Here is a 22,847-nt window from a genome sequence, read left to right on the forward strand (position 1 = left end):
GGGAGAGAGGGAAATTGTGGGGGGTTGGGGCTGTTCTTTTGTTTTCAATAGTCTTCATTAATTAACCAAAAGATGGCCAATGGCCTTACACATATAAAGAATAAAATTACCAAAAATAAAAAAAAAGTTATTTAGGAACTCAATCACTGAAATAATAAATTACCTAATAGACCAATAGAAAGAAATACCTAGTTTCCTAATTATTCAAAACAGTTAAATAATACTATGAATTAAAGTAAAGTACTAAAATAAAACAGAATCTGGTGGGGTCCACAAGGAGCTGCCGATTGGGAGAAAAGGGGGGTCAAACCTAGCGCTGGGAAGGCTGGTTTGACTTCCTCTCTTTCCTTCTTCTTTCTTCTAGCTTTCCTTCAGCCAAATGGAATGCACATGTGGCTGGGTCTTGCGCCTTTGCCGCTGGTATACATGGATGTCCCCATCAGGGTCCTTTATAGGACAAATTCGTTTGCTTTCTACTTGGGACTGATTGATCAACAAAGGACATTGAGAAGACGGTAATAAATTGAAGAAAAAAAAAATAATAAAGCAAGGAAAAGTAGAGGATTTATCATCAAAACAGGCAAAGTAATGGGAAAACAGAAAGTGGCAGTTTTATCGTTTCTTGGTTTATTCACAATAGCAATAAAAGCTATAGCATTTGTATCATTACAGAAAAGAAGCAAGAGTCAAATCTCAGTTAATTCCTCCATATGCCGATATGACAGTAATGTAACTTCACTTCCATTTTTCTAACTGTTTGGCTTCCCATGGCTGTAAACTCTCCATCAGTCTATCTCGTTACAGCTAATGGCCCCTTCGGAGTTCTTTGTTACCCCTTTTCTTTTCACCCCCACCCTAGCCATGAACCCTCCTCCTATGCACATATACATCTCTTCCTTAAGTTCTTTTCTTTCTTTGGCTCTTTGCTATCCGAGCATTCAATTTTGTAGCTGTTGGAAAGGGGACTTCTAATATATATATATATATACGCTCCAATTTAATTGGAATGATATTTGGATAAATTTAATGTTATTTTAATTCCCAAAAAATGAGACTATGATCCTTAATTTATTAAGAAATGGGCTAGATCTGTGATGTGTTCTTGAAAGTGGAGAAATGTGCTACAAAATATTAAATCTTCCTGCACTCTCTTTTTTTTTTTTAACTTTTCTTTTTGCTTATGGGTTTCCTTTTAGTGAAAGGACATGTTCGTTTGGGAGTTTGATTTAGTTTTGTTCTATTGGGATTTTTTTTTTCTTTTGTAAAATCAGGAGTTTATGCTTATAAGGAGTTGGATGGTTTCCTCATTTTAATTAGTGAGTATGATTAACAATAACAAAGTTGTAATTGGAATGCACCTTTTTTAAGCAAAAAAGTATCACAGATCTAACAGTTTGCAATGAACATCTTTGAAATTTGAATGCAATAATTCCTCTGGAACAATAGAAAAAAAAAGGCTCCCACAGCTGTGGGGTCTGGAGAGGGCCATAATGTACGCAGTGTTACCTCCGCTTCGCGGAGAGGCTGTTTATTGACTTGAACCTGCGACCACTAGGTCGCAATGGAGCAACCTTACCGTTGGGCTGAGGCCTGCCCTCAGCTGTCATACGTACAATCTTTCAAGTATGTTTTGGCAATTATTTTCATCAGTTCTAGGGCTTGTGGCCATTGCTATATCTTATACAGCGAAATGGAATATGCATATTTCAGAATTAAGTAGAATATGCACAGTTCGCATAAACCTATTTCCCCCCTTTATTACTGCAGATCTTCATGTTTTGGTATGCACATATGCATAATTTGGAAGGTTGCATTAGATTAGTTTAGTCCATTACTAAATCTCCTTAAAGGCTGAGTTTTCATAAATTTATAAATAAATGACTATGCCTTCTTTGCATAGTGTTTGAGATTTTAAAATGTAACCGCAAGCGTACGGATCAGTGTAGTTACGGGTCGAACACAGGGAGAGCAGCCACTTTATTTTTTTTTTTCTTTTAATAATGCGAAAGTGAACTGATTAATGGTTGTGATCTAATTCTAATTACCGTTCTAAACATATGTATCTAAAATAACGTCCTAACCATTTGTTATCTAAGAATTTAAAGACGTAAGCCACGCAATTAAAATTAAATAAATAAATAACTAAAAATAAACAACCCACGCAATTAAAAAAAAAAACTAAAAAGGAAAAAAAATGCTGAAATGAAAATAAAGTAAAAGAAAGGAGATAAAGCTAGAGAGTGACTCACAAGTAGGTTTCTCTACTTAGCCCGAGGGGTGCATCATAATATGAGCTTCTCTACTTGACCAGAGAGTTACTCTTACAAGGGTTACTCTACTTGGCTTTAGGGAAAAGGAGACAATTAAAATAAAAGCAATAAATTGATGGTTCTATAGCTAGGAGGGGCAAAACCAATACATACACTAGCCATGAACCTTGGGGGAAAGGGATAGCAATAATGTAATGACTGAAATTAAAATCCTAAATTAAAAAAGAAAGGGTAGTCAGAAGAGGGAATGAGAGGGGGGAGAGAAGACTAATGAAGGAGCCTACTTACTTGAACTTCAACTCTTGAACTGAAAACTTGATCGATTTGAGATACTACCAGTACTAAAAACCAGATTTGGAATAAACCAAATTTGAAATTTCTAGTACTAGAGAAAACAAAGCTGAAAAACAAAAAATTGAACTTGAAAGACATGTTTCATAGCTTGTTCTTGTCACCTAGAACTAAGCCTATAACTAGAACTTGAACTTGAAAATTAGAACTTTAATTGTTTAAACAATAAAAATAAAAGACTAAATCAAAAACAAAGTGCTTGCATTAATTGAATAAAAGGAACTTACAAAAGTGTTTAAAGCATAAACCTAGAACTAGAGCTAGAGAAAGAGAAAACTACAGAAAGAGATAGAGCAACTAAGAAAAAACCCTAGAAGAAGAATGAATTGCCTCCTCCCCTTGTGTTAATTCTATTATATAGAGAATGGGGGAGGGAAGCTAACGATTTTAGCTTCTAAAAAAAAAGATTTTTTTTTTATCTTGTTGATGAAGTGGAGGAGAGAGAAGAGAGAAAACGTGTGGAGAGAGATCTCCCGCAATTTTTTTTACCTTTTTCTTCCTATTTTTTCACCCTTTTTCTATTTTTCTCTCTTCTTGCACAAGAAACTCCCTTTGGCCGATTTTTCTTGCTTGGATTTGGACAATATTCTATTTTAATGGAAAATTCCATCCATGCCCTTGTCTTTTCTTTTCTTTTTTTTCTTCTTTCCTATTTTTTCTCTTTATTTTCTCTCTCTTCTTCAAACTTGCGTACAACTATCTTGGCCGACCTCCTTTAAGTGATGAGTAGGAGAGAGAAAATCTTAAAAAAAAAACCTCAACAAAATGGCAGCTAAGAGGTTCGAACTTGAGACCTCCTAATAAGCAAGGGATTTTGCACACCACAACTCACCAACTACGCTAGGTAGTTGTTACAAAAAATGAATCTTCAATCACTTAAGGATGTGGTCAATCGATCCTTGTTGGCATTTGGAATATTCCTTATACCCTTGGGCAACTGCAGATGGCTGGTTCTGCATTTCGGTTTAGTTCTGATCCATTATTTTTTTTTTGGCCCGAAAAGAATGATTACTTGTACGGTTGACCAAACGAATGTGTACTTGCAATTGAACACATCCATCTTGCTCAGAATTTCATTCTCTTCGCAACTATGAAAAGAAATAGGACCTCTTTACATGTAAAATTGGAGATATACTCGATAGTCCTTAAGGTCTTGAAAATATAGAACCTACAAAAAGAGAGTAAAACCCAAGGTAGCTATATTCTAAATATGTAAAATTCATGTTTTACTACACTAGATTTCACACATAAATGTGCCTCATCACATAGGTTGTAATCATTTTATTGTCTATGCAGCCTCAAATGGGTAAGATCAAATTCTGTCAGTGGTGTGGTGGCTCTACAAAGCATGCTGTTCCTGATGGAGATGAACGAGAAAGAGCTATTTGCACAATCTGCGGCAAAGTTGCGTACCAAAATCCAAAAATGGTACCGGCTTGTTTGAATCTTTTTGTGTTTTGCATGCAATTCAATCTGCTGATCTCAATGGATTGTGGTGTAGAGTTTGTTATCAGCTTGTTTCATTAATGGCTGGAGGGTTCAAGCTAAAAGTCCTAGTGATGAGAACTTAGGGATTTTCTCCCTGACAAAGGATTAAAGGGACAGTATTTTTTTTTAACTAATTGTACATAGCTGCCTCAGCTGACCCCATTTAGTTGGGAAAAGGCTTTGTTGTTGTTGTTGTATACATAGCTGCCTCAAATGAGAATGTACTTTTGCTCTTCTTCCCCCCCCCCCCCCCCGGGCCTCTTTTTCAAAATTTTGGGAGGGCTTCCTTTTCAACAGAATTCCTTCGATTGTCTTAGAAGGAACCACTTTAAAATTAAGGTCCAATATAGAGCATCAATAGTATCATCCTCATCATTGTTTATTATGCTTAATGATAAAAGGGAAAAGCTTATCAACTATGACATAAGTACACCTCAAGAAGGCTTGCTGTTTCAGATTGGATTCTATCTGATTTTAGGATGTATTACGCCACCCTTCTTCATTTGGTTGTTAATATTTCTTACATCTATACTTCATTAACAATGTGTTTTTTGAATCTTCCTTCAAAAGATTGTAAACATCATTTTCTTTCTTTATATTTCTTATTCTCTTTCTTCTTTAATCGGTTCATCTAGGTTGTTGGTTGCCTTGTTGAACATGATGACAAGGTTCTACTTTGCAAGCGTAACATTCCACCGAGTCTTGGCCTTTGGTATGTATTATAAATGAGTAGAAAATATTTCCTTCTTTTTATTTTTTTCCCTCTCCATTTCTTTTCACTAGATATACTTACCATAGCTAATTACGTTTGTTTTAATACAAACTTGGGTTTTGAATCATGTGATGTGTTCTCTGTTCTTAATGTAGAACGCTGGATGTTATCACAGGACGCTTCCTGCAGGCTACATGGAAACTGGGGAGTCTGCTGCAGAAGGGGCAATTAGGGAAACTTGGGAAGAAGCAGGTGCAGAGGTGGAAGTAATATCACATTTTGCTCATTTGGATATCCCTCGTATTGGGCAAGTGAGTGAGAAATGATTTATTATTTACTTAAATTTTGACTTTGTTTAGACTTAGATGTGTTTGTATTTCTTGATGGTATATGTGGCACAGAGTTACATAATTTTTAGTGCACGGTTGAAGAAGCCTGAGTTTTCACCTGGTCCCGAGTCAATGGAGTGCCGGCTTTTTAAAATTGAAGATATACCATTTGATTCTCTGGCTTTTTCGTCAATGCTGGTAGCACTGAACTTGGTATGTGCAGGCTCAGCTGGTGAAGCTGTATTCTCTTGTTCTCACCTCCACCCCCCCCAAAAAAAAAGTACTTAAGGACAGACAACCATGCTTATCATGTGTTGGTTTGAATGAAATTATTATCATGAAAGTTGGTCAGTCTAGTCTAACAAATACATCCTATCTTGTGTGGCTACAGTATGTTCAAGACATCAAGTCTGGGAAATTGAAGTTTCACTTTGGTACTATAAACAAGAGGTAACTGTTCCACTCCCCACCCCCGAAAAAAACCCAAACCAAGGAAACCTCCAATTTGTAGCATGAATTGTATTTCTCCTGGATCAGGAAATGAATTTACTTATACTGTGGTCTGTGGAAATTTTGTCTGTGACTATTATTCTTCTATAATCAGTCCTCCCCCCCACCCCCTTTCTCTCTCTCTCTCTCTCTCTGGTGTGCAGTAGCAGCATTGCTGTAGTCATTTCCATTTAAAAAATGACTAGCATTCTCAAGTGATTTGCATTACAAAATGACTACAGTTTTTGTTCATTGGGGTTGTTAGAGTTTTCTTTTCTGTTTGATGTTGGCTTGCAGAGAAGGTGCTGGTCCCTTTGATATTCACGCCCACACACTGGATTCCCATGTCACAACTGATGATTCCCTTTGCCATTCTTTCTTTGTAAAGTAGCAAAACAGAGGAAGAATAGTTGCAGATAGAATGCTTTGAAGGTCGGAATTGGAATTCTTTTTCATATTTCTGTAGGAGGGAAAATGGAACTTATAGCTCTAAAAGGTTTAATGAACAAGGTCAACTGCTAATGAAGATCAGGATGGGGCCATGGGTTACTCTTTGCAGACGTTTGTAAGGATGTTATGATTATTTCCCTGGCGATTACCAGATAAATGTGTTACTGTTTCTTTCATAAATTTGTAACTGTTGATTTAATTACTTTTGTACATTGTACTGCTCATTTTACGAATGAATGGAAAGAGAAAATTGTGCTTTTCTTTTTTCTGTTTTCGTTGTTTGTGTGGGAGAGTGTGCTTGTGGCTGAATTGTTCTAATGATCATGTGAAAAATGCTCTTTCCTGCAATGAATTTGACGTTTGGGCTACACAGACTGCATCATTTGACAAGTAAGAATATATTGCCCTTTGACATTGTCACTATCTATAAAGTAATCTCTGGGTAAAGGGAGAATTTTTTGGAGTCTGCTTGGGATCTCTTCATAGGCGGTATGGATCATTCTCCATTCTTTGGTACTGACCAATTGGGGGAAATGTTAATATATTTGCCCCTGTATAGTTTCTGAGGAGTCTAAAACCAAAACTAGTTTCAACCTTTGGCAAACTTTTACCCTTTCCCAGTGTAGCCTATCTGTCTAATTAAAGCTGTTCAATTTGTGGCAGTGATCATTTGGAATACCTATACAGCTATTAAAAGAAATTGAGAAGAAACATGTAATTTATGGTGGGGACATCCAGCCCATAAACAACCTGTTTCATAAAAATGGTGGCTTGTTCATCTTGAGTCTTGTATTTTCAATTTTGATTTGATCTCAAAAGTCAAAATGACCATTTTACATTAACTTTGTTTCCAACCAAGTATCGCATTAAAAAGTCGTTCTTTTTTATTCTCACTGTCACTTCACTTTAGGGATGAAACTTCTATTTCGCTTATAATCATACATGGCATTACTGAAACTTGCACCAATCTATAATGAAGGTTATCAATGCCTACTCTCACTATCAGATTCCCTTCATTTCCTTGTCCTATGATCCCATCCATACTTAAGAGCTGTATGTTTCTGCTCTTCAGGTTTTGTTGGAACAATAACTGAAACTATTTTTCCTGTCAACAGTCTCAGAGTTTGTGATCACCTTGAACAGGGAATTGGGACAGATGCCTTGATTTTATCTCATCTGAACCCCATTGCCATCTAATTCACATGAACTCTCTGTGGGATATATGTCCATCAAATCTGGAATTTTAATTAAATATTTATTTATTTTATTCAAGTATGACTTTGAGTAAAGTTGATAGGAGGGCAAGGAAGTGGTCAACCCCATTTAGTTATGATAAGGATGAGCAGTAGTTGTATTAATTTCTTTTATTATTATGCATTGATTATAACAAGCTTTGTTTTCAGTGAAAGTTGAATGGTTCTCATTTAACCGCGGTATGATCCGATCCATGCAATTGTGGGGTCTGTATGGGCCTGCTGGATTAGTCAGACTGAAGACCTAGATACCAGTTGTTAGCAAAAAAAAATTAAAAAAATATAACAAGTTATGTTTATCTTTAGGTTTTCACATAAATGTATCCAACCTAAGACATGATGGGTCATCTTGTTGATATGGTTGTCACGTCATATGTACTTTGGAATGATGGTTCTAAGACACATGTGGCATGTGCATAGTATTGGATCATACGACAATCTTACATGTGTTCACTGCCAACTGATAGGAAATAAGATTCTTATTTAGAAAATTCGATTGGTCTCTTGACTTGAGAGATTGTGGTCGCATCATGGGTTTTGGCATATACTGAATTCATGGTGTTTGACCATGAGCGAAAGAGTTGTTTAACACAATCAATTTTCTTATTAGAGAATATTAATGAGAGAGAATGTTTGTGTATGAGTCTGTTAGTTAAAACGCGGTTGCTGTTTTTTTCCATTTAAAACGTGTTTTCCCGTATGCTACTATATAATACGGGAAAAAAAAGGAAACGGCAAAAAAATCCGTTTTAAATGCATATTCGTATTTTTAGGGTAAAACAGGATTTTTTTTTTAATTAAAAAAAAAAAAAAAAAAACCCCATTAGTAGAAGTGAAGAGTGAAGACGATAAGATACTTGGGTTTTGGTTTTTGACTTCTATACTATCTGTAAGAAAAAAATCTCATCTTCTTGTAGCCCATTAAGGAGAAGCTAAAGCCAGCAACATCTCATCTTCTTGTAGCCCATTGGGCTATTTTATCTTGGGATTTTCAAGAGCTTTTGGAACATTAGATGCAGGTATACAAGTAATAATCTCTTAAATTGCATGAGTATACTATTGTTTTTTTGATTTTGTTTCTTCGAAAACTACACGTTTAATACTCGTACCATTCGATTTTGTCCGTTTGCCATTCTTTTGCTTGTGTTTTCTGCGATGAGGAATATAAGATACGGCAATCGGCCTATGAAGCGGCTGTTCATGATGATCTCTCTCAACGTGGCATATTCTAGTGCCGAATTATTTATAGGCCTTTTCTCTGGACGTGTAGGTAAGAATGTTGATCTCCCCTGCTTGTCGTATCTATTCTTTATTTTGCATTTCAGAAAGTCAATCGAAATGATAAGCGCCCTTTTGGGAAATGTATTCTGTAACATGTTTGAAATTTTCTATGCTCAACTAAACTCTAATTGGAGAATCAGTTAAAGACAAATGATTGGATATGGGGTTTCTGATATGGCAAACAGTTCACTGTTGTTGGAGTGCCTACTAGAATATGTGCTTGCGTATTGTTGCAGATTCCCATTCAGCTGAGACCTGCAAATCACAGGTTAGAAACTGGCCTGGAGGGGACTCCGAAGATTCCAATGCTTAAGTTAGTACCAGATGAGAACAGAGAAGGAAGTAGGCAGAGTCCTGAGTGTATTCAGTGTCTTACCCTAAAAATCTGTTAAGTGTCCCTTATATAGTGGTCAGTGGTTCCTCTTACTGGCTGGCTGGTTCCTTTCTTTGCTGATGTGGATTTTTTTTTTTGATAGTTTGCTGATGTGGACTTGCTCACCATTGGTAGGCCGATCACCATCTAAGCTGAGGTGGCATATCTCATAACGGTTAACCATGATGACAACGGTTAACCCAACCATGGTTATCCTATAGTAAGATAACCGTCTAACCTAACCTTGGTCAAGTCCGTTAGCCTTGGTTAGGTTTATAAACGGTTGCGAATGTCACTTTCCCATGATTAGATGAAGGATGAGCGGTAGGTATCACTCATAGGATAGGATAGGGTATATAATTAAAGTAGGTCATTTTTCACAGGAATATTTGGTCGGTGCCATCAAGGACGACCAAGCTTGGTCGAGGATGTCTTCAGATGCAGTTGCGATGTAGTTTGTGGTCGGGGTATTATGTATCGACCATAGATACTATTGGTCGGTGCTATAATGGTATATCAGTTGCCTCCCACTCCCTTGAGCTCCTGCCACTCCCTTGAGATCCTAGAAGAAGGAGGTTAAGGGAGTAAAAGGATTGTATTTCGTCCTCTTTAATCACCCTCGCAACCACGTGGAAACCCTGTATATGAGTTCCGAGACTCTTGAATGGACTTGGTGCTGTTTCTCGGTACCTGTGTTGTCAGATCAACAATTGTCATCTTTCATTTTCTTGAGTGGTGTGATATCCAACTATATGTGAGAGGGGTCTCCTTCTTTTAGAGCATGAAAGGGATACGCGTCCATCCATCCAGGTGGAGAGGATTGTGTCATGGGTTGATGAGTTCTCCTCATCTCAGCCGTTGGTGGTTTGCTTCATCTAGTGGCCCAGATCTCCTATGGGCAAAGACCCCATAGGAGATATTCTCTCGTTCTGGTGCTGTAAACATCGCTGGTCGTCACCGTAGCTGGCTTCGTCTCCATCCTCCTTGTAGCTTTTTCATTGTGTTCCTTGCCATCATAATTCGAGTTTTCATTCTCCGCTTGAATCAGTAGGTTCTCCTTCTTTCCTTGCAAGTTTTATTCTTTTCTTTTCATTTTGTCTCTTTTGCAATGGTATCTAGGGATACCTCGTCGAACTTCGACGAGCGCTCTGATCCCGAAGTGGGGACTTTGTATGCTCCTCCTTCCAAAGGCCAGAGGCTTGCTATCCACCATTACCCTATGAAAGAAGGCCTCTACATCCAAGAGGGCTTGCAATAAGATTACCTTAGGTTATAACCCTAAGAACAATCCCACCTCTGGATTGCCTATAGGCTAGGTTTGTGTCAAGGATATCAGCTAGAGAATTAGAGAAGTACATGAGGGTTTACTATATTTTCGACTCGGTGACCCTGAAAGTTCTCAATGACAACTGATATACCATTATAACACCGACCAATAGCATCTATGGTCGGTACTTAATACCCCGACCATGAAATCCATTGCAACTACATATGAAGACATCCGGAACTAAGCTTGGTCATCCTTTATGGCACCGATCAGAGATCCTCATGAAGAATAATGACCTACGTTAACCATATACCTTATTCCATTGGTGGTATCCACCGCCCACGTGTCACCTAGATCCTTCATCTAATCATGGTATAAAGACATTCATAACCGTTTCTAAACCTAACCAAGGCTAACAGACTTGGCCAAGGTTAGGTTAGATGGTTATTTTACATAGGATAATCATGGTTAGGTTAAGTGTTGCCACCATAGTTAACCGTTCTGAGATCTGTCATCTCAGCTCAGATGATGATCGGCCTACCAATGGTGAGCAAGTCCAATCAGTAGAGAAAGGAACCAGCCAGCCAATTAGAGGAGCCACTGACCACTATATAAGGGACACATAACAGATTTTTAGGGTAAGACACTTAGAACTTTGCCTATTTCCTTCTCTATTCTCATATGAGTACTAACTTAGGCATCGGAGTCTTCTTTCTGGAGTCCCCTTCTGGCCAGTTTCTAACCTGTGGTTTGCAGGTCCCAGCTGAGCCGGAATTTGCAACACCACATATTTTTGCCCATTGTCTCAACTGCCCCTTTTTTTTTATTTTTTTTATTTTATTTTTTTATCACTCTTTCAAATCCTTGCTACTTTATGTCTATAAATTCCTATCAGTTTAACCTGAAAATATAGCAATAAAGAATACTTTTTTTTTTTTTTTTTTTAAAGGGGAAAATTGCATTTTCTGCAATTTTAACTGATTCTCCATGTTTGGTACTTCATAATTTCTTTGCTAATTCTTTCCTCTTGTATTATGTATTTTCCCCACAGGTTTGGTTTCTGATGCATTTCATTTGACATTTGGTTGTGGGCTACTAACATTTTCATTGTTTGCAATGGCTGCCTCCTAGAAGAAGCCTGATGGTGTCTATACTTATGGGTGAGTTTAACAGCTCCAGCTTGCACTTCTTTTCATGCTTATTGCTTGCCTGCTTCTGACTAGTTGCATAAATCACTTAAATATTCATCTTGGAATGGGTGAAATGTAATGTCCTTGATTAGAGAAACTGATAAAAAATTTATTAGTGATCTTGGCTGGGCTACAAACAGTATGTAGATTGGAGATTAAATTTGATTTGAAGCTGGTTCTTAAGGGAGGGGAATCTCTTAGATAGTTAACAAAGAGACCGCCCGACCATGAAAAGAGGAGGGAAGTAAAAGGATCTATGGAGTTTTAGCTCTTCAAGCATGGTTCATATTTTAGAGTCATCAGTTCATTTAATGTAAATCAGTATCTGAAGGGGCCAATCTGATCTGTTAGATACTGTGGATTGGGCAATACGAAGTAGTCTGATCTAAAGTAATCAGAATTATTAACCAGTCTTTGGCTTCAAGGTGCTATTAGGGAATGGGGGACTATGGTTACATGTTTTAGGGCTAATGAGCATTGACAAAGAAGCTTTGAGGAGTTGCACTTTTCATATATCAGTGGGTAGGGGTGTCAAAAGCAGACCCGGTGACAGGCCTACTGAAGAATGACCGATTAAACCCGAAATCCACCTGACTGTTAAATAAATAGTTCAGTTTCGGTTTTGGGTTGTGCATTTTTTTATAGTAATCGGTCAGCCTTGGTCCAATTTGATTGAGACCGATTATCTAAAAAATACAAAAAATGACTAAACCAACCGATTAAGACCAATTAGCCAAAGCTGATTAAAGACCAAAACCGATCGAAGGATTATTAACGGGTCTCGGTTTTGGCTTTGAGGACCAATTACTTAATCGGTCGGTTTCGGTCTTGAACCTAGATGTCTAGGTCCGATTAAGGCCTGACCGAGACCAACCGAAACCTATCGGTTGACACCCGCTATGAGTGGGGGTATTCACGAGAGGATCTACATGGTGCATTGAGAGTCAGGGCATTAATAATCTTAACATTTATAAAATCAATAAATTATTGTTACAAGAAAACCATAGAGAATAGATTCTCAAAACGAGATTATCTTCACCGTCGTCCTTTCAAGGTTAATTATCTACATCAAGTCCTCTACATTGCATTTTGAAATCTCCTCTCATTATAATTCTTTCCATTTTCTCTATTTTGTTTCAGGTACAAAAGGCTAGAAGTTTTGTCTGCTTTTACTAATGCTGTAAGTACTTTATGTTCCCATCGTTTTCATTTTGTTCGCTTTGAAAAAAGTAAGCAGCTGTTTTAACTTTTTTTGGCGAACAAAATTTCATTTTTACTTTTGCAATACATGATCTCATGAATACATGGAAAAAGGCTTGCGGGAGAAGTTTTAGAGTTCAATATAGTGTTGCAGATATTAAAAATTACAATTATACTAGTTGCAGATATTAAAAATCACAACTATACTAAATCCAAGGTTCAAAATATCGGGTTTCGACCCTTAGGGAGACTGAAATTTAGGCAGAAATCTGGGAAATTTTGAGGAAATAGGAAAAATTTTCCCGGTTTGTTGGAAACTTTGGTTTCGACCCCCAAATGTGTTTTTTTGCCTATGTTTTGTGTACGTCATATTTTAGACATTTCTAAACCATTCACATGATTAGTTTCCTGGAAAAAACACTTAAAAGTCATACTTGTGGTGTTGACCAAAGTTTGCTAATGTACGTTGAATTGTTGGCTGAAACTATACTACATAAGTACATATAAGTTACTAACTAAAAATGTGAAATACATTATTAAAAGTTTAAAACAAACAAAACATAATGTAAATGATCCAAATAAATAATAATATTACATAATTGTGAGTTTTCTCAAGTCTCAAGTCTCAAGTCTCAAGTCTCAAGTCTCAAGTTCAACATTCAACAGTCAACACTCAACAACCAATTCCAAGTAGAGTGTTTAGGCGGTTCCAGTCCATGAGCTGCGTACCATTGCAGATGTCGTAGACGCTCCTCTAAATGCATCACATATGAGTCCCATGGCATGTTTTGGTAGTCCATCACTGCCAACTATAAGATGTATCATTCCAACATCAGCTAGGTATCCCAACCTAGGGAATAGCTCAGTCATAGTGATAGGATGTGTATGTTGCACACAATGTTGGGATGGATACCCAAAAATATTGTCAACAAAAGATGACCCACCCCCTGAACCACCCTCCTGTCCAAGTGAAGTAGAAGATCCACCATACTGTCTATACCCACCACCATATCCAAATGAACCGGTGCTCTCGAAGGATGGCACACAAGGTTTGGGGAAGATGGATTTACCTTTTTGGTCTAAGCTAACTTCCTTAGGTAGATTTGCTATGAATGTGCAAGATCCAAGCTTAGAATGAAGATTTGATGGCACAAAGGAAAAATCTTAAGTGTGCTCCAAAGTCTTCCACTTCAAAGAGAAGAAATAGGGGGAGAGGGTCGAAATTTTGAAATAAGAAGGCTTGGTTTTCCATTTAAGAAGGTTTTATAAAGGTTGACCCATTGGTCCACTCGAAAATTCCCACATTTCGAGGAAAATTCTCATATTTTGGTAGAAATGTGGGAATTTTGGTCGACATTGATCGAAACCAGTTAAATTTAAAAGTCACATGGTATTTGGTATCGGAGTCCTGGGATACCGTGGAAATGTGGGAATTTCGACGGTATCGGTGGAAACCTTGAACCACTAAATCACATAAGAGGAGAATGTGTATGTCAGAGCTTTTCTGAATTTGTATTTTTTCGTTCGCACCTTTCATTTTGGGTTTAGGACTGGATATTTGGTTGATTAAGGCTTTGCTCTATTTGGAAACAAAGTGAATGGTTGTAGATTGATGGTGAATAGGATAGACAAATAATTATACTTGGGGGTTGATGCACTTTTCTTGAATGAAAAACTGACCTCATTGGAGAATTTTTTATCCCACTCTTGTATTTGTTACTGAAGGTGGGAAACAAATCTAATAGAGTAAGAAAGGTTAGTTTTTAAGACACGGAGATCTAAGAAAATTGATGAGTTGTATGCAAGTTTATTTATTTGGATCCTAGTTGCCTTTCATATTATCTTCTTTATAATTTAGTTTTGCGTTGCACTAACTTTTTATAACTACACCAATATTCTTTTTAAACCTTTAGGTTTGATATTCTATCAGTAACTTGTTTATGTAATTATGTATTCTACTGTGCTACACCTGATGACCTCCTTTCCAAGGTGGTTGTGACATTCACCTGGTTTAGTACTTCCCAGGAATCTAGGTGGTCTATCAACCAGCTCTGGAGATCGTGAAGTGTCCAAGGTGATCTCTGAGGTGCTTAGGCGGCCACAATATGTCTATTACTAAGGCACCGTAGCACTGACTGGCCTTGATCACAATTAAAAAGTTACGAGTTAGACACTGATTCAGGGCCCAAATGTGGAAGTTCACCAAGCTTCTGAATATTGTCATAAATGCTCCTATATGTAGGAAGAGAAAGGAAAGACATCTGGTTGTGTAGCTGCAAATATAATTTCTCTCGCATGGTATTGTGGAGTTGTCAAAGTTCATAACACTTGCAGCAGAAAAATGAGGCTTTCTTTGCGAGGAACTCAATAGGTGCTTTATGTTTCATATGTATAGGAGAACCGCAATGATTAATTGGCGATCATGTTACATCTGAAGCAATTATCGTCTATCACTTTCTTTCTCTTTTCTATTGATTATAGTCACAATATCAAGTAAGAACTAGCAGTAAAGAAGAAGGAAGAAGTAAGAGGAGAAAGAAGAGGGGAAAAGAAGTCACGCGATAGGCACTGTTAGCCCTATCATACAGCACTAGTCTATTAATAATCAGCTTATAAGAGAGAAATTACATACCTGCCCTTCACTTACAGCATAACGTAAGAACCACAAAAAATAAGAAATATACCATTAGCCCTACTCCGACGGTAGACAAGTAACAACTATTAACTTAATAATTATAATGTCATCTTGAGGAGGAGGAAGAAAAGAAACAGATAATCTAACAATTCGTTGGAATTTAGGCATTAAATTTGAAGATCTGCAATTGAGAAAGATAATTTTCCACATTTCACATGAAGTAGATGTGGTTTCCTAGAATTGCTGGTTCCAACCAATGTTGGGGACAAGCAATTTGGATGGTAATTGAGGAATATACTTTGCATTGAATTTGTGTAAGGAAGCTTTTTTTTTTCTACTTCTCATTGTTAATGACAGATCAACCTTGATTTTGAAAATAATCTTTTGAAGGTACTTGGTTAAAGAGTATTGCTGTTTTACAATTTTTTTTTTGTATGTCAGTTAACCTTTATCTTTTTTTGTTGTTCCTGTATAATCAGTGCTAACTTATGGTTATTTTTTTTTTCTTCTAATGCATGTGTAGACAGCTCTTTCTTTTGTTCATGTCATTCTCCTTGGCCGTGGAAGCACTTCATGCATTCATTCAAGATGAATCTGAGCACAAGTAAGTTGCTTATGTTGACCTGCATGAGTATCCTGTATTGAAATATACAAATTGCTCACTTGCAACCCGTGTCATTAATTAACCAAAGCATGAGAACCGCTAGAATAACTACTAAAATTGAAAACTCCAAATAAACCCCTAAAACAGACCCAGTCATTGATCCCTTTATTACTAATCTGGAAATAACTTGCCCAGATCGTCCAAATTGTGCATTCTTGGTTCATTGTTGAGTTATTCATATAAACTTTGTAATGATATCAAAATCTTGAGGTTTCATTTGATCATATGTTGACATGGGATAGTTGCATGGTAAGTTTGGCATTCAACTATTTAAAGAGGGATGGCCACTTGTCATCCATAGTTGTCATGGTGACAAGGCAAGCCACCTTGACCCTTAGGTGAGTGCCATATGTTGACATCCCAGGCCATATTCCCAGGAATTTGTCATACGCATAATGTGGAATTATAAAGGTTAAAAAATGTAGAAGATAAGAGGGCTAAAATTGAGATTATAGAAACCATAAGGCTAGAAATGAGAAATGATTGAAATTTATAATATGTGGAGGGCAAGACTAGTTTTTGGTCTGGCTGCCTTAGCACATTAGGTTACTTGTCTCCTTGGACCTCACAGGGCACCTGTCTTCTAGATGTTGCCCCTTGACAACTATGCTTGTTACCCCTTATGGCCCTATCTCTTCCCTTTTTGTGGTTTCAAGGAGGCTCGATCCTCCATGACACAACTGGTCTTGCTGCATGCCTGCATCCCTGTTTGTTTGATGTATGCATTACTTTTTCTTTCTTTTTTTCTCCCACATTTCTGATGAGGTGAGAAGTGAATAATTAGTTGAAGATTTATTTGCATTTTTATACCATTGTATTGCTTATTGCACTTTCATGATTTTTTCTTCTTATTTTCTATATTTAATTTTTATCTTGTTTTTTTCAATGGACGTATTCATAGGCACTATTTAATTATCTCTGCGGTGACAAATTTATTGGTGAATGTTCTTGGCGTTTGGTTCTTCCGGAATTATGCCCGTTTTAATCTTGGTAATAAGTCTTTTGCAAAGAGTATTTTTAGATGAACGTTATCCCAAAATGAAGTTAAAAGAAACGGGTATTGTAGTTTTTCAGATGTATTTCATTTTATCATTAGAATGAACAATCAATCCATTGTTATGGGATAATCATTCCCCATCTTTTCTTTGTGGAAGTTACTTCATTGCCATATGCTTAGTCTCAAGTTTAACAGTAGTCATGGAAAGTTTTTTAGGAATATATAGCAACTAAAAACTAAACATAGCACATGGTGATGGTTGTGGCTATTTATGTAGTGGTTGGAGAGGCATTTGAAGTCGACTTCTAAGTTTCTTGTTTATTCTTGAGCACCACAAGTACCAGTGACAATTTGTGGTCGGCATAGTAGATTGCTTTGGGTCGCAGGAGATGCATTCCAGGTTTAATTAATACCCATGCTAATGACATAAATGTAAAATTATACTCACTAATTAGAAAAATAATTTAGTGTGCAACCAAATTGGATGCTTTTCAGTTATAGCCTTCTACAATATGCTTCAAAGTGGTTCTGCTTATCCACATTGAGTCATATAGAAAGGAATTGTGGATCCCCCCAATTCTTTCTTCATGTGCTTAGCTCAGTAGAAGGCTAACTTTTGGTAATCTCAATAGGAGAGGATGGAGGTTTAGAAATACACGTATGCTGTGCTCAAGGGAGGAGGATTAGGATACAATTCACTTCCATTCAAGGTGCAGGTGTACCGATGAAGCTTGGAAAGAGTTGATGCCTTCCTGGGGCTTAATTATGTGTTTTCATTATCTTTACTTCCTCTTGTGTGAGAAGAAGGCCGGGTTGGGGGGGGGGGGAGTTTAGGGCAGATGGAATGTTATGTGAGCAGAGGAGGAACTGGTGCCCAGAGAAGCCAAGAAAGCAAAGAAGATGGGCTATTTTTTGGATGTTTTCTGTCTTATAACTCATGGGACAGAATATATATGATATACAGGAGCATTGGGTTGACCATGTAATGTATGTATAGAGGGGGTGGTCTTTGATTTTGCATGGGGGTTTGTAAGTTTTAGGGTGATGCAGTTGGGCGTTGGAAGGGGATCTCTTTGATTTAGGAATTTTCTTATTTACTTTTCTTTTTTTAGGTTTAGAAATTAGTTTGTGGTATTTTATTTAGCTTGATTTTATTTCAGTTGCTATTTAGGATTAGTTTCCATTTTTAATTAGCTTCCAATGTTATGTCATTATTTTCTTTAAATAGCCATGTAATGGAGAAGAACTCAGATTCGAAGTTTTTTTTGAAGAGTTTTGAAGAATTAGAACTTGATAATTTTGGGTGTCTGCCATGGTTGCCGTGGAGCTTGCATCTCCGTCTTCCCCTCCCTGAACTTTATTCTTCTTTCCTCTCTGAAGTTCTCTTCTCTGATCCTCTTTACCTCTTTTCCATCCTTACTTCCCCTTATTTCTTCTTCTTCTTCTTCATTATTTTCTGGTTGTTCCCTCCCAGCCCCTGTTCTGGGCGACAGTAGCAGGTTCAGAAGAAAGCTTCGTTGAAGCTTACCTCCAGTCGATTGACTCTGAGCTTTTGGTTGAAGGATGATACCTTGAAGGCAACCCAAACCCCAGAGAATCACCTCCAAAGTCTATCTCTGCCGTGGATTACCAAACTGATTTCAGGACTGAACTTTACTCCTACCGCAAGATCTGAGTTGCAGGTCCTATGATCAGTGTTCTCCTTCCCTATTTGAATTCTATCTCTACTAGTTAGGTAGGGACTGCTGAGACAACCTATTGCCTGGATTTTCAAGGCCAGACGATGAGATTTGGAGAAGCCCTCTCTGTCGGAGATTGCTGGCCTACCGTTTTGGCCCTGGATTCTATTGTGAAGAAGAACACAGGTTTCTTTTGTTTATACACTTGATTTCTGGTTATTACAGATAAGCCCTCTTAACTTTAAGTTCTTTATTAAATACACCCCCCCTCTTTACTAGTTTGCAGAATTACCCTCACTTCACTCGTTAATTTATTCTTGTTCCCTAAGTAATTTGACTCTTCCTAAGGCACTTTATACTGTTTCTGAAATTACAAGAATGCCCCTCAACCATTAAACTGAGATTTTTTAGTCATTCTTGTGGGCCTTAAGCAATCCGATTTCAGTCTGTGGAACCCCGGATCCGCATCATAGGGACTCCATTTTTGGTGTACAGCCTTCCTGTATATTTTGTTGTACAGCCTATATATCCAACAACTCAGCCTTATCCAAACTGAATGGGGCTGCTACATGGATCATTGCTCTCCAATCAGCTCTATTCGAGGTTATACTTGATACAAGGTCTAAGCTATGCATTTTTCCTCACCACTTTTCCTAGGGTCATTTTAGGTCTGCCTTTGGTTCTTTAGTTCCTTCAATCTGAATCAAATCATTCCTTCGTACTGGATAATCCAAAGGCCTCCGTTGAATATGGCCATGCCACGTCAAACAACTTTCTCGTAGCTTATCTGGTATCGGAGCTACTCCCAAATCAGCTCGAATATGATCGTTCCTTACTTTATCCTTCCTAGTTTTGCCACACATCCATCTCAACATCCTCATCTCTATTTGATATAGCAACGTTCCGATGGATCGACCCAAACCCACTCCAGAACCTGGACCAAGATCCAGATGCAATTTGGGTTCCAAGTTACTAATTTGGTTTCAAGATTATTAGAATATTCTAGGATTTTATTTTATTTGAGAATATTTGTTTTCTTTTATTTTAGGTTATTTTAGGGTAGCTATTAGGTAAGTAGAAATTTTCAATTTTAGTCTTATTGTGTTTCTATTTTACTAGACTTTGATTTAGTAAGCAATTAGGATTTTCTATTTCAGTCTTAAGAGATTTTATTTTGATTTAATATAAGTAAGGCATGTAACCAAGGAATTAATCAGTTGATTAATGAAGAATTAAGTGATTGTGAAACCCCCTTGCGTGGCTGTCTTCTTCCCCCCCTCCCCCCTTTTCTTCTTCTTCTTCCTCTCTTCCCTGCGACCTCTCTATCTCCCCTCTTCTGTTCTCTTTCTTCTTCCTTTCCTTTTCTTTATTCCTGATTTATTCTCTTTAACCTAACTGTTGCTCTGTTTTCTGGGCAGCACTGCAGCCCACAAAGTTGGATCAATCACAAAGTTGGATCAATCTCCCTTGATCCTTCTTCTTTCCTCTGATTTTTCTTGTGCGCTTAAACCTGCTGTAGGGGCGACCAAAACCCTCTGATATGAGTCCTTAATATTGCACCAAACATGGAAGACTTTGACCTGCAACTAAACTGTTCTAAGACTTCCGCCAGGTCTTGTTTCAGAATTTTCCAAGCTAATCTAAGGCTGCTGGTTCGAGGCATCGTGGGTTACTACTGCAAGGGCTAAGCCCGTTTGGTATCGTTTCTATTCCAGAAATGCCGTTTCATGTCAAAAATGAAAATTTCAGTTTCTGTGTCAAAATGCAGTTTTTAAACGAAAAAATGGTGTTTCAAAATTTCATATTTTTATCGGGAACTTTTGTTTTTTTGTAAAATGGAACGAAACTGGGAAGACGGCATCCAATCTCGTTTTTTTCAGTTTTTTTTTTTCACTTTTTGTTAAAAAAAAACAGAAACTGACCATAAGTGCGCCAAACAGAAGATTCCGTTTTTCGTTCCAATAGAACGAAAAAACTCCAAAAACGTTTTTTTAGAACGATACCAAACGGAGCAGTCTTAAGAATTAATCCCTGAAATTGCACTTCGAGTGGAGCCCACATAGGTGAGATTGATCACCTGAAACCAGAATGGTTCTGCCGCCCTTGTTTCTGTCCAAAGGTTGAAGACAACCTAAATCGTGGGATTTATTTCAAGTTCTTTTATTCTAGTTTTCCCATTATACCCCTATAAAGCCCCTTTATGCCACTTTGTCCTTTAATTTCTTTTAGTTCCAAATCCAGCCTTGGACAATAATGTAAATCCCCATTTGTGTCCTCTCTCCTAAACCGAGGCATTCAAACATTTAGGGATTTCTGGCTATTTACAAAAGTACCACTAACCCTTGCTATTTCCAGTTAATTACAAGTTTGCCACTGGTTTGCTTAAACTCGTAAGTGGCCCACAGCCAACCAGGTTTGAATCTATTAGGGCCCACCGGCCTCGCATTATCTGAGAAGGGGAGGGGGGAAGAAAATCACACAGGGTGCGGTTTCACAATCACTTAATTCTTCATTAATCAACTGATTAATTCCTTGGTTACGTGCCTTACTTATATTAAATCAAAATAAAACCTCTTAAGACTGAAATAGAAAATCCTAATTGCTTCCTAAATTGAAGTCTAGTAAAATAGAAACACAATAAGACTAAAATTGAAAATTTCTACTTACCTAATAGCTACCCTAAAATAACCTAAAATAAAAGAAAACAAATATTCTCAAATAAAATAAAATCCTAGCATATTCTAATAATCTTGAAACCAAATTAGTAACTTGGAATCCAAATTGGATCTGGGTCTTGGTCTGGGTTCTGGAGCGGGTTTGGGTCGATCCATCGGAGCACTGCTACATCAACTCCCCTGTTGTTTTGAAAAACTCATCCACAAGTTTTATGGAAGGAGAGAATCAACACCACTCAATCAGCATCCTCGATCAATGGCTCCAAAGGGGAAAGATCCAGTGCACCTCGTGATCAACGATCACGATTTTCTGATAGTCGTCAACAAATGATATGACTTTGATCAGAGTCGGATGGTGGGGCTTCACAAATGAGATCGGGCCATTGATCAGTTCTTCAGAAGCATCCTTCATTGGGTCATCCCGTTCATCTTCAACATCGACAGCAAAGCTTGATGTAATGGTCTCTAGATGGGGGGGCACGGTTCTCGAGGGGTTGTCACAATGTCATGAGTAATGTGACCTTGCTGTCTGCCGGGTTTCCGAATACGTGACTCTAGGGCATCAAGCCTTGTGTTAATGTCCTGGAGGGTAACAACTTGTGCTTCCTTTTGTATCCTATATGCTTCCCTTTCTTCTTGAAAAACTCTAACCATCTCCAACATCTCTTCATTCTGTCGAAGTAACCGAGTCCACAGTTCAAATGAGGGGGTGGCATGAGCAACTATTGGAGTCAAGGAGTTGATAGGAAATTTGCTTTGATACCAGATAATGCGGGTCTGGTGGGCCCCAATAGATTCGGACCTGGTTGGCTATGGGCCCACTTAAGAGTTTAAGCAAACCAGTGGCAAACTTGTAATTAACTGGAAATAGCAAGGGTTAGTGGCACTTTTGTAAATAGCCAGAAATCCCTAAATGTTTGAATGGGTCGGTTTAGGAGAGGACACAAATGGGGATTTACATTATTTTCCAAGGCTGGATTTGGAACTAAAAGAAATTAAAGGACAAAGTGGCATAAAGGGGCTATATAGGGGTATAATGGGAAAACCAGAATAAAAGAACTTGAAATAAATCCCACGATTTAGGTTGTCTTTTCAACCTTTGGATAGCAACAAGGGCGGCAGAACCATTCTGGTTTCTGGTGATCGATCTCACTTATGTGGGCTCCACTCGAAGTGCAATATCAGGGATTAATTCTTGAGACTTAGCCCTTGCAGTAGTAACCCACGATGCCTCGAACCAGCAGCCTTAGATTAGCTTGGAAAATTCTGAAACAAGACCTGGCGGAAGTCTTAGAACAGTTTAGTTGCAGGTCAAAGTCTTCCATGTTTGGTGCAATATTAAGGACTCATATCAGAGGGTTTTGGTCGCCCCTACAACAGGTTTAAGCACACAAAAAAAATCAGAGGAAAGAAGAAGAATCAAGGGAGATTGATCCAACTTTGTGATTGATCCAACTTTGTGGGCTGCAGTGCTGCCCAGAAAACAGAGCAACAGTTAGGTTAAAGAGAATAAATCAGGAAAAAAGAAAAGGAGAGGAAGAAGA

General features: G+C 37.8%; 2 protein-coding genes across 2 annotated transcripts in view; both read left to right on the forward strand.

Moving 5' to 3' along the window:
• The first annotated feature begins 3,880 nt into the window (after positions 1–3,880).
• Positions 3,881–6,357, forward strand: LOC122064594 (nudix hydrolase 23, chloroplastic-like). Its single transcript, XM_042628321.1, has 6 exons — positions 3,881–4,049; positions 4,745–4,821; positions 4,997–5,132; positions 5,223–5,363; positions 5,542–5,600; positions 5,937–6,357. Exons 1-6 carry the CDS (start codon positions 3,912–3,914, stop codon positions 6,028–6,030), a joined length of 645 nt encoding a protein of 214 aa, XP_042484255.1. The 5' UTR covers positions 3,881–3,911; the 3' UTR covers positions 6,031–6,357.
• Positions 6,358–8,467: 2,110 nt separating this feature from the next.
• The window catches only part of LOC122064584 (metal tolerance protein C2), a gene marked incomplete at its 5' end in the record, with an annotated part of 34,594 nt that continues 20,214 nt past the window's right edge, over positions 8,468–22,847 (forward strand). The window contains 5 exon segments of the mRNA XM_042628313.1: positions 8,468–8,612; positions 11,315–11,423; positions 12,594–12,633; positions 15,816–15,892; positions 16,854–16,942. Coding sequence (XP_042484247.1) covers positions 8,468–8,612; positions 11,315–11,423; positions 12,594–12,633; positions 15,816–15,892; positions 16,854–16,942 — 460 coding nt within the window.

This window comes from Macadamia integrifolia, unplaced genomic scaffold, assembly GCF_013358625.1.
Source record: "Macadamia integrifolia cultivar HAES 741 unplaced genomic scaffold, SCU_Mint_v3 scaffold1688, whole genome shotgun sequence".
NCBI classification, from domain to species: Eukaryota; Viridiplantae; Streptophyta; class Magnoliopsida; order Proteales; family Proteaceae; genus Macadamia; species Macadamia integrifolia.

Excerpts from the sequence above, each read along its gene's own strand:
- LOC122064594 (XM_042628321.1), top strand. The coding sequence starts at position 3,912 with ATGCAGCCTCAAATGGGTAAGATCAAATTCTGTCAGTGGTGTGGTGGC. Across the intron at positions 5,133-5,222 it reads ATATCCCTCGTATTGGGCAA|AGTTACATAATTTTTAGTGC; the intron begins GTGAGTGAGAAA and ends TATGTGGCACAG. Across the intron at positions 5,601-5,936 it reads TTTGGTACTATAAACAAGAG|AGAAGGTGCTGGTCCCTTTG; the intron begins GTAACTGTTCCA and ends GTTGGCTTGCAG.